We start from the raw sequence: 15,496 nt of genomic DNA, 5'->3' as shown, positions 1-15,496 counted from the left end.
AACTGAATCGCTTGGTTCGATTCTATGGAGGACCAAAACTGACATAACTAAAAATAAAAGCAGAAATCTACATTTTTTTGTTTTTCCTTTTCCTTACACATGCTATTCACCAATAACAAGGTATCTATGTATCTTGAACTTTTTCGCATTTTGTTAATTATGTTGTGTTTTTTTCCAATATCAGATACATTTAAAGTGGAACCATTGCATATGGTTAATTATAGTGTAGGAGCTATAATCCTGTGGCAAGGAAAGTTTGGTTGTGTTTATTTGTTTTTGTACACTGCAGCAATAGGGCAAGTCAAAGTGAAATAATAATAATACAACCAGAGAAAATGCACTGAATGAGTGATTTTTTAATTTATTTATCCAGTCGGTCATCAAATAATTTGTTATCCACACTTCAAAACAACTTGACTGAAAAGGTGCAGGCATTTACAACAAATTAAACTAAACTATTCCTTCATAATATATATATATATATATATATATATATATATATATATATATATATATATATATATATATATATATATATTATAGATGTTTTTATCCATTCTGCTTTACAAAATACCTCAAGCACAATTAGATTAGATGAAAAGCTCATGTAAAAGCGACTTTCAAGTGTTGCCACACATTCTTTGTTCAATTTAAACCAATTTAAGTCAGTCTAAGACGGACTGGGCTATTGTAAAACATAAATATGTTTTGATATCCAGCAGATACCAGTGTAGACCTGACTGTATTTCCATGGCACTGCACATTCTACTATAATAAATTACATTTTAAATTCAATAGATTTTTTTTTTTTTACCCCTCCTTTCATTGAAAATGATCCTGTGGGGAAAACGAGCAGAAATCTGCTCCACTGCTCCTCGACAGACTGAATGTGTTGAAGAGGTCAGGCCTGGTGGTTATTTCTGGAGTGTATATCAGCAAGCATCCCCTCCTGTATGTGGTGCTTGAGACTGACGTGGCAAGTGTCGAATCCACAGGAGGATGAGGGTCACCAACACTCACACGCTGAACCCCCCAACCCTCCACCCCACGCTGCATTCCAGCATTAGCAATGAAAGGGTGGGGTGATCTGGAGAGCGATCAGAGAGAGTGTCTGATACCTCCAGAGTGTGAGGAACTGAGGAAGAAGAGAACAGACTTCCCACACACATTCACATACACTCAGTCTGCGGTTTGGGAGCAGAGATGGTGGCGGAGGAGATCCTGGTCTGTCTCTCAGGAGGAACTCCGTGGGGGTTCAGGCTGCAAGGAGGAGCGGAGCAGCAGAAGCCTCTACAGGTGGCAAAGGTACAGTGGTCAAAAAACAAATATGTAAAAAACTGCTGTATATCTGGCAAGTTTAATGTGCTGAGCTGGTTTTGTGATTTTTAAACGTTTACAATTTAAACTGAGATTGTAAAGAAAAGAAGTATGTTTTTCACTGTTATTAATTAGCATTGTTACAATAATTATAAAATAAATACAGAAAACATTATTTACAATATTTCTCCACCTCTTCAATGACGTAACAGAAACATATCAATTGACGCACGTTTAAGTTTGTTTGTACAGTTGTGAAATGGCAAATATCTATCTATCTATATATCTGTCCTGTCTATCTATGAATAATCTGGATTCACATTGCTCGAAAAAGTGCAATGTTCTGCTGCAGATTAGCTTTTATCCTGGCTCCTATTTCACACAGCAGTGTTTGGCCAAGGTCCAGTTTAATTTAAACTTCAGCTGTTGTATTTGTTTCTGGACCAGGGAACTGCTGGAGCACAGCTTTGTGAGGAGGGTTATGTTGCCTATACAGATGGAAAGAACCATCAAAAATGAGAAAAGACACTTTTTCAAAGAAGCCACTCTTTCATAAATAGCCTTCATAAATTCTGTCCAACATTTGTGGACAGAATTTGTCTCCTTTCTGGTTTGATTGAGATGTAAAATAGAAATTCCTCTAGCCGCTTGCAAAGTAGGCCTGTCACAATTACATGTTTGGCTGGACGATAAATTGTCCCAGTACTTATTGCGATAAATGATAACATTGTTGTGTTGAGACCATTTTCAAGTAATACAATTGTAATAGTGGCACAAAAATGCAAGAACACATTCTCAAAGATCAATATACTTTAAATTTTAATGAACATTTAAACACTGGAACTGAGAGATATATATAATATCCAAAATAAAGAAAACAACAGAAACAAGAATTAAAATAAATAACAAAGTCTCTGTAAACAAAACTATCTTTAAAAAAGGGATAGTTGAGACCAAAACACTTTAGACTTTTATCATTCAGTTTTTGATAAAAAGAGAGAAAAAAAGAGAAAAACAAAAAATCAAGCAAATGAAAATTATTGAGTTTCTTTTAATATATCATGCGATTAATTGATGTTTGTTTATTGTGACAGGCAGAGTCTATTGCAGTCTTGATATCAGTTTCATTCATTAATTGATAATGATTTGAAGATTGAACAAAATGACTGAGAAAAACTGTAATATGTATATAAACTCCTGAATTTGAGGAAAGTAGCAAAAAGTCTTTCTAAATTTAATTCCTATAAGTAATTTTGTCAATCCTAATTCTGATTTACAACAAAGTTTAGTCTGACTTACTGTAGCATCAGATTTAGCTAGGTGTTAGCATCATATCTAAATTAAAGTCATCAAGATTTATTTCTGGTCCATTATCTACCACTTTACACTTAAGAAAATTATGCAAATTATTCAGATCAAAATCACCACCAAGTACCACTAAAGGTAGAGTACCAAAGCTTGAGGGTCATTGACCTAATGAGCAAAGTTATCCCTGGAAGCAGGAATGTGACCTCACCGACCCCGATGACAAAAGCCGACCAATCACCTGCAAAATTTCCAAACTTCTTAAATTTAGACAGATTAGCTCTGAAACCAAATTTATCTGTGCAAACAGTATTTTCAGGCTGAGAAAATCACCTCAATTTGGAGTTAGGTGTGTGTGTTTCCTCTTAGTGTGTGTGTTATGTGTGGTCAGGCATACCTCAGATAAGCCCGGCTGAGAACGGAGCTCAAACGGATCAGAATAGCTCGTTTGAGAGCAGCTGGAGGCCGAGGATGGAAAAAACCAGACCTCTTGTTCTCACACACACACACAGATACATACAGACTTAAACATACAGACTCACACACACTCAGTACATAATCTTTTTTAAGCTTTTTATTTTGACATTATTCACTTTTGAGAGCGATGTGTTTTCCTTCACAGTAAAACCCGTCTCTCTCTGTCTAGGAATATTTTTGATTTTTTTGAGTCAGTTCTTATTTTGGAAATGTGGGCGGGGTGACAGACCCCGCCCATATATGGTGAGTGACAGACATGCCCCCCTTGCTGCATGCAGCTGTTCAAATTCCCATTTTTATGACGCGTGCTCGTACATTTGCCTTTAAAACGTCTAAACCCAAACGGAAAAACTGGGCCAAGAGGCAGCCGTCTCAGGATGGCAAACAGTTCAAGTGGGTGCTTGAATGATCGACATTTTTCACTTTCAGCAGCCATGATAAGGTGTGTGTTTTAGTGTGTGTGTGAGTGCGGGGGAACAGATGGGACGACCTTATCGTCTACTTTTAGCTTCAAGTGTGACAGGAATGCTCACCATCTCGTCTAAACCCACCATCACCCCCACACCACCTCTAAAAACGGACTTCCTGAGGGTTCGATGACATCATTGACCTCAAGCTGCCGCATATGATAAAACTGATCAATAGATTCAATTATTTTCTTTCAGTTTCTTTCAGCCTTTTAGGTATAAGGACAACATAAAAATCATCTGGTCTTTACCATGTTCTTAATCATGTTTAAACTTATCCAACAGATTGTCATTATATCGTCTGAGTAGAGAGCATGTGTGAATAAAACTAAGTACGCAAAAGCAATAACTGCATGCATAACTTTACCAGTGTATCACATTGCTGGAATTTTGACCTGCTTTTCTTTACAACATTGCCTCATTTTATCAAAGTTTGTGGACATTTGACGCTGCATATCTCTTAAGTTTCAGGGCTATGATTTGATCTCTTCAGCGCCTCGATTGTTTTTTCTTTTCGTAGCCATTCTGTTATATTCTGTTTGAGATCTTTTCTTATGCTTTTGATGTTTGCCTCAAAGTCTAAGCACTGCAAGCTACCAAGCCCATATCATCACTCTTCCACCACTGTGCTTAACATTTGGAAGGAGGATTTTCTGCTGATATGTTTCAGGTTTTTTTCTAAAGATGGAGCTGTGCATTACGTCCAGTCACCTCCTCTTTGCTCTCATTTGTCCAAAAGAAGTACTTGTGTGATTCAGACTAACATGTAACATTAAGTCAGCAGCCACATTCTTTAAAACGATATAAATAACAGATTTCAGTGCTGGCACAAAGCTGATAACAGGCTTATTGTTTCTGTGACAAAAATTCAACGCACATCAATACCATAATTACCATGGTTTAAAAAAAGTACAATCTCAGTGACAAAGTGCTGTCAAAATGGATGCTTCCCAGGAAGATTGGAAGCTCGTGTTTTTTCATCCATCTCTTGTCAAATGACAATTTTGAAAGGCTAATGTTTTGTCGTCACCGACAAGATGAATGTCTATGTCACATGTTCAAATTGAGCCGTATTGTGGTACTTAGTGAAGGAAGAATGTATAGAAATGGTCAGATTGGGTGCATTTAGGCACCAATATAAGCAAATAACTGATTTATAGTGATAAAAGAGTTGAGCCAAATAGAGAAGCTCTTTTATAATTTATTTGTAGTTCAAACATCCAGTTTTCCGTCCTCAACTGAGACTGTGCAGAGCTGCTGGACCTTCTCCTTCTCCTCATCAAAACGACTAAGCTTGTTAAGCTCCTAAGTAGCATGTCTCCTACATAAATCCACCTCGAGGTCTTTCAGGCTGCTTCTGCCAGTAGAAGACCTCTGGAAATACTAAAAGCCACTCCAGAGACTGCAGTAAACTCTTTTCTTTCTTTAGGTACGCAAGCGCAGCAAAGCCTGCCGAGCCGGACTGAAGGAGCACGATGAGCTGATTGCCATTGGTGACCAGATGTGTGCAGATCTTACACATGCTCAGGCCATGAGCCTAGTAGATAAGGAAACTTCCACACTGAACCTAAAAGTTAGAAGGTCAGAACATGGACCCAGTGATTTTTATCTGTACAGGTAAACAATGAAACCACATTTTGCCTTGATATTTGTTTTATTCCAGGAACCTCTCTGGATTTCTCTCTCTACCTTGTTCTGCTCGCTCTATTTCACCTCAATCATCCATCAGGGTTCTGTCTCCTCCTGCCACCCTCCTGAACAACAGCTCCTCCTTCCTCTCCCCCACCGAGTTATCCAGAGGCATTACTTCCCCCCCAGACAGCGAGGCGTACTACGGTGAAACAGACAGCGACGCAGACACACATTCACAAACGCACCAGCGACGCCAACGGCGAACGTCCCCTCATGCTCGCTCACCTTCGCGTTACGACAACCAAGAAGAGGAGACTTCTGAGATGAGCGGGTAAGAGAAGAACCAGAAGAGAAACTCCAAGACATTTACTATAAACTCCACTGCAAAAACACAAAATTTTACCAAGTCAGTCTAGTTTCCGGAGAAAATATTGTAGTACCCTTGAAATAAGACAAAACTAACTTACAAGTAACATGTTTGAGTTTTACATCATGTTATAATGTCATTTCCTTATTAAAAACAAACCTGGAGTGTTTATTTGATTCTTTCATGCATGTTTGAGAAATCCTTTAATCTCCATGGCAACCATTCAGCTGTGCAAAACACCTGGGTGGACAAAGCCCCGCCTTCTAGGCACAGCTCCTCCTCCAAGCTTCTGTCTCACAGAGCAGACGTCCCCTGCGACTTGTGATGACTTCCTGAAGGCGGAGTCTCGGAAAGAGCCGGACTTTCTTAAAGAGACAGAAGCCAAATTTTAAGGCCTTGATTTACAAAGTCATATAATATACAGTGTGTTTTATTGCAACTGAAGGTAACATAGCTACTTGATTGTGTTATAAAAAGATTCTACTTAGCTGGAAAACACATAATAATGCCTCTTTAAGTAATTCATTCCCTAATGTTGATGAAAAGTATTGACATCTGCCACTGGAACAAGACATTTTAACTTATAATATGAAAAAAAATGTCTTGTTTATATTACGGAATAACTGAATTAAAATAAGCTCCTACATCTTACAGAAAAGTTACTTTGTGAGTTAATTTTTGTCTTAAATCAAGTGTACTAAGATTGTTCCACTACAAACTATACCAACGATACTAAGTAAGATTTTGTGTTTTTGCAGTGTGAGCCATGGCAGATTGTGAAGTAAAATTCTGCATCTGTGTTTGATCCCAGGTATGAAAGTGCTACAGACGCAGGAGTTTCCACCCAGTGGCACGTTCAGGGTCTCACCAGCGTCCCTCGCAGAGAGTTCATCTACCTGCCCGACCCAGAGGAGAGATACACATCCGCTCACACCCTGACCCCTCACCCCCTCACCCCAACCCCTGATCAGGGCCCAGTGGACGCAGAGGGAGAGGGGGACAGCGGCTTCCAGGAGACAGGGGGCTACATTACTCCAGCCTGCCCTCCTTTGGTGTCTCCTGAACGGGCCAAAGAGGCCTTGAAGTTGGGCTTCGGTCATCATCTGGTGCCCATGGTGGGACCGCAGCTCAGCCCGGTGAACGACGAACTCTCCACCAGCTACATGGACAAAGCTAGACAGGCCAGTGAGTATTATCCTAACGTAATTTGCTTTGAGCAAAATAAACCTGTTTTAGGTCTAGTTTAGATTTTCTGAAGATTTTACTCCTTAATATAGAAATGTTAAAACCAGGACGTCCAGGAAATTTGGAAACATAGGAAACATGATTTAAGTATCTTCTTCATCTGGATAAAACCTGACTAAAGGTTTCATACATCCATCTGTTATTTTAGTTTATTTTGAACAAATAAAGTACAGCTCAATTAAGAAAATAATAATAATGATAACAGTGCAGGAAGATTCAAATGTGCATTAGGCTTATGTAAAATCATCTGTCTGTCCGTCAGTAATGAAATAACCCAATATTCTTTAATCTTGCTGCTCCTTTACTCTGCAGATCCTAAAACACAGTATAATTTTCTCCATCATGCTGATAATTTATTTTCCAATAATATTTCCCTCAACATTTCATTTTATTTATTTAATCTCCCAGGAGTTTTTGTTCCGCTTTAGTTTTCTTGTGATTTATCTCAGAATTTGTTCAGAACTGCATGTTTAGGACTTTACTATTCAGCTGTAACAGGAGAAAACAACATCAGATAGACCACATTACAAAGAAAGTCCAAAAAATAAACATAACATTGTGGTTTTAAATCTTTTGCTCGATCGCCCTCTAGTGGCCGTCGCCTATTCCTGTCCAATCGTTTATACTTGCATGAAGTGAGACACACCAGACACCAGCAGAGGGATTCTCCACGTTCCCCCCTCATCCTCTCCTTAAAGTATTCTGGATATTTGCCTCGGTGGCTGTATTTATAGCTGCTGAAGCTTCTGATTGAGAGAGCAGAGCCCTGATTTATAGACCAGCTTAATGTGTATATATGTGGACAGTGTGTGAATAACTGCTTATGTGCACATAAAACCAGATATACATGTGTTTCTGTTCATTTAAATCTATTCAGGAGAGCTGATGTGGAGTGATTATTTGAATTTTATTCTATATTCTACTTAATGTGAAATTCTAGTTGTCTCTACTAGAGGGTAGGCAATGTAATTATAGGGAAGTGTGGATGAAATTCCCCAAAAGAGTGACAGATGAATATAAAAAGAGAAAATAAGTGCACCCCGTCTCTCGCCCTATGGCCCTAAATCAAGATTTGTATCATTTTTAAAAATCTACTTAATTATTAATTATTTTTCGGGTTTGGTATGCTCCTTGTCAATTTTCTATTTTTAAGAGTGCAGACTGAAGAGCATGCAAATGGTTATAAAGATTAGGTATTACAGATTAAATACCTTTTTTTGTATAGGGTGGACACTCATGCTTATATGCATACCAACATTGGCAACACTGCTGCCAAGTCAATTGTGACATCATGCAGAACAAAGAACTAAAGATGGTGATGATAATAATTACAATAATATGATTCAGATTATCGTGTATTAAATCAGACAATTGTAAAATAATTAGAATTACGACACGTCCAGTGTTAGAAGAGAAAATAATCCTATTAAAGAAATGCAATACCAGCAATACAACAACTAATAGGAGTAACATACTACTACTACTACTACTAATAATAATAATAATAATAGTTTTTGGTTTTGTTTTATTTTGGATATTAAAAGTGTCTTTCAGTTCCAATGTTATTCCAAAGGTAAAGTTTACTGGTCTTTGAGAGAGCAAGCTTGCAATATTATGCCATAATGTATTACTTGAAAATGGTCTGAAAAGAACAAAATTATTGTTTATTATAATAATTTCTGGGACAATTTATTGTCCAGCAGAGTTTGTTATTGTGACAGTGTGTCTGTGATGGACTGGTGACCAGGTGTCCAGGGTTTACCTGCCACTCAAATGGGTATTTGCACAGGATGAACATAATATTTAAACAGTTGTTTCAGTTTTTTTTGGTTTCATTTTGCCGAAAAATCCGCAAAATGATGCAATAGCAGAAGAGCTTTTAATCCTGACAAGCTTCCTCAAGATGGGAACTTCTTTGTTGAGGAACATCAGCAGAAGTGTTTTCAATTCATAAATATTTTTTGCTGAACCTGTAAAGTGTTATTTCCACCTTCTTGGTTTGAGTCATAATTTCAACCGAGCTGACAGCTGATTAAACTGAATAACTATGCACTGACTGAGTTCCTGTTCCTGGAGGGAATGCTGCTGCAATGAACGAGCTGTCATCGGGTGCGAGAGCCCAAAGATGTGAGTAACTTTAATGCAGGCTGAGGGCTTTACTACAGGACAAACGGTGGCCGTGCCACCAGAGATCTGCCCTTTCTCGTGTTACAAACACACACAGTGACTTTGGGTCCCAGATCACCGACTCTGTTGTTGCAGAGTTTTGCGTCTTTGTGTACAACAGCGATGACTTACTGCTAACCTTCCGGCGACACGCTACGTGTCACACAGACATATATACACAGTGATCTAAATACGAGGTGAGGGGTCTCCCGCTCTTTGTGTGTGTGTGTTCAGGACAGAGAGCAGACAGGTGTTTGAAGCCTGTCAGACAGGAATAGAGGGTTGACATCATGTGTTGCTTTGGGTTGCTGGAAACAGACAAAGGTCTTTACATGGGCTGAGCTCTCAGAACAGGAGACAGTGACTAAACGGGTCTCCACTCAGAGCTGATTTGGACTCTGTTGGGGTGTGTGTGGGAGGGTCCGAGGGACACACACTCACACACTTAGTGGTGAAATGAGGGACCTCACATCTCCTTTAGGTTCAGACAAAGGTGGACTCAGGGTTCCACACACTGTTTATGCAGGTAAGGCTCATTATACTCTTGACTGACTTTCTTTTGGAGGCAAAATTTAGATGATCTATTTTTTTAAAAAAAAGAAACGTTTGTTGTTGTAATCTGTGAAGATTCTGTGATCAAATAAGTTTCTACCAAAATGATGTAGGAGCAACATTTCCTATATCTTATTAAAAGTCACAGTAAACAATGAATGCAGATGTTATTAACTTTTATATTGAAACACCAGTTCCCAGCTCCATTTATTACAAGGACACAATTATTTTTATTATTATTTTTTTTAGAAATGTATCATTTTCCCCTGCACTGACTGGAATCCAGTATTGACCTACAGCAAACGTTTTGCTGTCAGGGTAAAGATAATGATCATATTCATTTTACAATTAGCTGGTTTAATAAATCAATGTATCATATGTTGCCAGTTAGAGAGCTAAACTGCTCTCAAGCACGAACAGTGGAAAAGTATTTTGCTTTATTTTTGTCTGTCTTCGCTACAAAGACAAAATCTTACCAAGTATTTTTGCTCTAGTTTCTACTGCAAATATTCTAGCCCACTTAAAATAAGACAAGAATAACTTACAAGTAACTTTTTAGCAAAATAAAGGAGCTTATTTTAGGTCAACAATAGCTTAATATTAATTTAAAAAAGACTTGTTTTTTCCCATTTCATAAGTGAAATAATCTGCTAGTGGAACTTGTACTTTTTATTAGTTTTGTCCTATTTAGATATGTGTACTTGAAACTAGACCATAAAATACTTGGTAAGATTTTGTGTTTTGCAGTGCTAATGTTTTATATCATCAAGCAAATATAAATAATGAAGATAATCTGAGTAAAAACAAAATGCTGTTTTCTAAGAGACAAACTCTGGTTAATTGTGTGAAAAAGTATTTTTCCCTTAAACCTAATGTGTGGTCCTGCTGTTTTTGTGCTGAATGTTTACTCATTCAGCCACATTGAGGCGTTTCTCATCACAAATTTAAAGTCAAGCCGTGACATCTTAATTAAATTAACTTTCAGACTTTGACTAGACCAATCCGAAGCCTTCATTTTGTTTGTTGTTTTGACTTGGTCTTGTGCTGGTTCACTTCAGATGGCTGTCTTGCTGAATAAACTAAGGGCTCTATGAATGATCCTTATATATTTAAGCATTTTGCAGGATTCTTCCTCAGGAGAGAAAAATTAATGGTTCTGTCAATTTCGCCAAATTAGTAGCCAGAGGTGGGAAGTCACTACTTTTACTCAATTACATTTACTTTTTGGAAAAAAATGACTTTTTGGAGTAGCTTAACTATATTGAGAAATGTTACTATGAAGCAGACGACGTGCAGGGCCTCAGATGTTGTTCTGATTTTTTTGTGATCTCCCTATTGAGTGTTGAGTTTTCCTTTGGAGTAATTATTATAGGACTGGGAAGCTTCCATCACTTCTCCATTAGTGGATAATAAATTTCACTGTGGTTCACTTAAGTCTGAACACCTTAGAAATGACTTGTAACTCTTTCCAGACTATTAGATGCCAGTAACGTAGGATCTCATCTGTCCTTGAATTTCTTTCATGTTTTTGTTTTATTTTTGGCCTCCTTCATGTTGTCAGAAAGGTTGTTTTCAAATCCTTTCTTAATTCTAGAGGTCATGTAGTAATCAAAAAAAAGGAGGCAGTTGCATTTTCACATAAATCTAGCACTTTTTCCCTTAATAAATTAAGTTTTCAATGTAAAAAGTTATCTTTGTCTGATATCAAGATTTGCTTGATGATCTAAGACTTCAGTATGACATAAAAACAAATATTATGAGAGGGGGCAACACATTTTCTGTACCCTTGTATGTGTTTCAATGATGTGTCACTCAAAATATACACATGTTCAACACCAGCCAAAACAGTGAAATATCTAAAGCTGCATTTGACTGTGTTGGAATTCATTAAAAAAAATAAAATAAAATAAGATTGTAATTCTGTAATTTCAAAGGATGGCACATTTTCTGAAATCTACATTTAGAAAAGTCTTTCTAATCTGTCTTAAAACTTATATTTATCCGTCCTTAAGCATGTATCCAAACAGAGAGGAATATGTAAGCATATGGACACAATTTGGGAAGCAGATAGACTGTGATCTAATCTTCCCAGAGTGTGACTGAACATTGGAGAGCAGCAGGAATGCTTTGTTCTAAATCCACAACACGCTCTCCTGTCAGTCACTGCGAATGCTCATCCCAACCCCTAGCTGTGATGATACTGACTGAATCAGCCGCCACCAGCAGGCAGAGAGAACTATCACACTGTTTTGCTTCCTTTATTTGTTGCCCGCTCCCTGTTTTGTATTAATCAGAACTCCCATTACTGCTTCTCCCCTGCATTTCTGCTCATTTCAGCAGATTTATTTTCGTCTCTCGCTTATTTTTTGCTTCCTGTCTTGCAGAGTTGCAGCGTGGAGAGAGCGTGGTGGAGAAACAGGTGAAAGAAGCCCGCACTAAATGCCGCTCTATTGCATCTTTGCTGACTGATGCTCCCAACCCCAATTCGAAAGGGGTTCTTATGTTCAAGAAACGGCGGCAGAGAGCCAAGAAGTACACACTGACCTGCTTTGGGAAGGCTGAAGGAGACAGAGGAGGCGAAACAGAAGGGGAAACAGGAGGGGAGACAGAAGAGGAAGGAGGAGGAAGCTCAGTTTTAAGTGGCTCTGAGGTTGAGGAAGAAGGACTCTCTGCGTCTTTTGACTCTACGTGGGATTCAGGTTATCTCGATCTGCTAGACAGGAGAAGCTCTGCCTGCCCGTCAACCACACCAACTACCCCGACAACACCAAGCGCCAACCACAGCGCAGAGGTGGACCACTCAGCTCATCTGACACCAGGACGTTTGCCTTCTGGAAATCAAAGCTTAGGGTTGGACATCTCGGGTTTGGAGATTTCAGCCAGCGATAGTTTCACTAAACAACACATCAGTAACCATATGTCTCCTCCAGCTGTGGCTTTGACCAACGGGGGTTCAGTTGCCGTAAGCCAGGCGAGTGTGGTTCTGAGCCCACCCTCGGAGACACCCATACAAAGTCAAAATGGGCTCCACAGTAACTCTAATAACACAGCCCACTCTGATTTTGGTCCAAGCCCCAGCATGGACTCAATCAGTAACTCCAGTTTTAATCCTAATCCCGGCTTTCTGAACCGCACTGCACGGCCCTTCACCCCAGGAACAACCCCAAATCGTGCGTCTGTGACCTCTGTGATGTTCCGACCTCCCCAGCCCAAACCCACACCGCTAACTATGGCTCCCAAGCCTGTTTCAGCAGTGTCCACCATGACAATCCCACCAACCCAACCTCCTCCAGGGCCAGATGCAAGAAGAGCGGTGTCCAGCACCTCTCTGTACATCCCTCCGAGAAATAACAACAGTAACTCTTCCCCTGCGCTTTACTCTCCTCCGTCAGCTCTTTCTTCGTCTTTCTCTCAGCCTCCTTCAACATTTTCCTCTCTTCCTGCAGCGCATGCTCCTTCCTCAAACCCACTTTCACCATCTACAGATCAGTATTCTCCGATACACCCATCAATTGCTAAACCTTACCTTTGTTCTCCTGCTCCTACTTATCCACCGCCACACATTTCCTCTCTGAATCCATCTTCTGAGTTAGCTAAGGACTCCTTCCCTGCACCTCCTCTCCCTCAGCCGTCTCCATCTCCATCTGTCCACCCAATAATCAACATAAGCAATGCAGCTTCCCCAACCGGGCCTCCCCAGGCTCCTGCCAATGACTTAATGGCCACAAGAGAGCAACGCATTTCCGTCCCAGCCACTCGCACCGGCATCCTTCATGATGCACGCCGTCGTAGCAACAAGAAGCCAATGTTCAGTGCACTGCAAAGCAAAGATGTTTCTCCAAACCCAGACTTGCTGTCGATGGTGCAAAACATGGATGATCGTTGCGTAGGAAGAAGCCCATGTGTTGAGTCTGGAGTAGCGCCGAGTGGGGAGGCGGGTCATGAGTCGGGGCCTGAGGAAGACTGGCTGAGACTTGGTGCAGAAGCTTGTAACTTCATGCAGGCGCAGCGAGGACCAAAGCCCCCTGCTGTGGCTCCTAAACCACAGACCCCCCAGGTTCTGCAGCTCGCTGGAAAAGGAGGTCAGCTTTTTGCCCGCAGACAGAACAGGATGGATCGGTATGTTGTTGAGCGTTCTCCGTCTGTTGCTGCTGCACCTTACTCTCCAGCTCAAACCAGGGAACCCTCACCCACACCTTCCCTTCCTGCCGCATGGAAGTACTCACCTAACATTCGCGCCCCACCTCCGATCAACTACAACCCCCTACTGTCTCCGTCCTGCCCTCCGAAGGCCCAGAGGAAACCCGAGGTAGCAAAGCCAGGGACAAACAGACCCAAAGGGCACAAATCAGGCATCAAACCTGTTGACATAATGAGTCACCAGCCGTACCAGCTTAACTCCTCCCTGTTCAGCTATGGAGGTGGCGTTCCCCAGGATCCTTCCAATGCCAATCAGCAGAGAGGTGGTCCTCAAAAGACAGCACGGGTCTACGAGGTAAAGAGGTTCTCAACACCCCCGCCAACTGCCACAGGACCCACACCAAAAGTTATTGTACCTCGATCAGCCACCAATCTTGGAGAACCACTAAGGTACTCTGATGAGTTTACCCCACCCACTGCTGGAGCAATGCCCCATGAACCCCACCAGACTCCACCACAGCCTTTTCAGCCTCAGTGGGCCTCCTCCCCTCTGCCTCCTGCCCCCACTGCTCGTCTTCCTCAGCTCCCAACCTTCTCCTCACCTCCGGTTTCAATCCCTCCTCCGCAGGCCAACAGGAGTTTCAAGAGCGCCCCAGATCTAAGTCCTATGAGTCCCAGTAATTCCTCTTACCAGTCACCCGGTGGCTCTCAGCCGCCCAGGGTCCCCAGGCCTCGGTTCAGCACTTCTAACTTGGGCCTGCAACCTTGCATATGGCGTCCTGGATTCACCACACACTAAACAGATCTTCATCTGGACAAGAGGAATAAAAACTGGGGAAATGGAAAAATAATTTTAAATCTTCTGGAATCACAGTATCTGTTTGCTTTGAAATCACATGTATCACATTTAATTAATTAACCAGTTCATGTTTGATTCTTCTGGTGAACATTAATTTAAAGGTGACCTATTGTGCTTCCTTTAACAGGTTACAAAACATGTTCATTACACAAAATCATTCTTATATATGAGAATGAACCATCTTTTGAAAAGGTTTGTTTTCCAGACACCAAATATATATATATGTCCAGAAATTGGCTGGGTGGTTTTTTAAAACTCTTGGACTGTTTTTTTAGAAATGGAAGTGCAAAAACATGCAAAATGTGAGGTTTGCATAAAAGGTTCCTTTAAAAAAACACTGCTCAATAATCACTGAAGTTTGTTAGAGAAATGAAGCAAAGTTTTGTAAATAACATGCATAATGATTTGAGTTTAATGACTAAAAAAGTGTGATAGAGGATGTGTAATAGTGGGTATGATTTAAGAGAGGTGTAGCAGAAAATGGGAAAAGATGTACAGAAAGCAGAGATAAGAAATGTTCCAAATATGCTGATTGGTTGCTTACCTTCACAATCTTCAACATCCAACCTGTTGCTATCACACAGTAGCACATTTAAATAAATTATCGCATAGTTAATATTAAATATTATAGATGGTTTAAAGTATATAAGTTGGATCCTTGATCTTTGTGTGCTTTGTTGTAGCGGAAAACCTTTTGCTGCACTTGGTAGTTGATATAGAACATGAAATACAGTGAATAAGTACAACATGTCTGTTTAGCTGTGATTCTTTTTCACAGAAACATGAGGTTGAATAAAAATAGACATGACTCACCTCAGCTGTCACTCTGTCTCTCCCTGTGTCACCCGTGTCGTCAACACCCACCCCTGCACTGACCTGCAGTACACCACACCCATTCGTTTCTCAAATTTTAGCCTCTTTAAGGCATTTTATGACTCTTTTGTGGATTAATTTAAACTGACTCTTTGC

The 15,496-nt window shown here is 40.2% G+C and overlaps 1 protein-coding gene across 1 annotated transcript; it reads left to right on the top strand.

The window, feature by feature from the left end:
• The first annotated feature begins 688 nt into the window (after positions 1 to 688).
• On the top strand, positions 689 to 15,340 carry LOC106905183 (synaptopodin 2-like protein). The gene is made up of 5 exons (XM_088016624.1): positions 689 to 1,305; positions 4,996 to 5,147; positions 5,230 to 5,529; positions 6,377 to 6,750; positions 11,913 to 15,340. Exons 1-5 carry the CDS (start codon positions 1,204 to 1,206, stop codon positions 14,465 to 14,467), a joined length of 3,483 nt encoding a protein of 1,160 aa, XP_087872750.1. The 5' UTR covers positions 689 to 1,203; the 3' UTR covers positions 14,468 to 15,340.
• Positions 15,341 to 15,496: the final 156 nt, after the last annotated feature.

Source organism: Poecilia mexicana, unplaced genomic scaffold (genome assembly GCF_051168715.1).
Source record: "Poecilia mexicana isolate PSO_F unplaced genomic scaffold, ASM5116871v1 scaffold_19, whole genome shotgun sequence".
In the NCBI taxonomy this organism is placed as follows: domain Eukaryota; kingdom Metazoa; phylum Chordata; class Actinopteri; order Cyprinodontiformes; family Poeciliidae; genus Poecilia; species Poecilia mexicana.
This window is presented reverse-complemented; position numbering and strand designations above follow the sequence as displayed.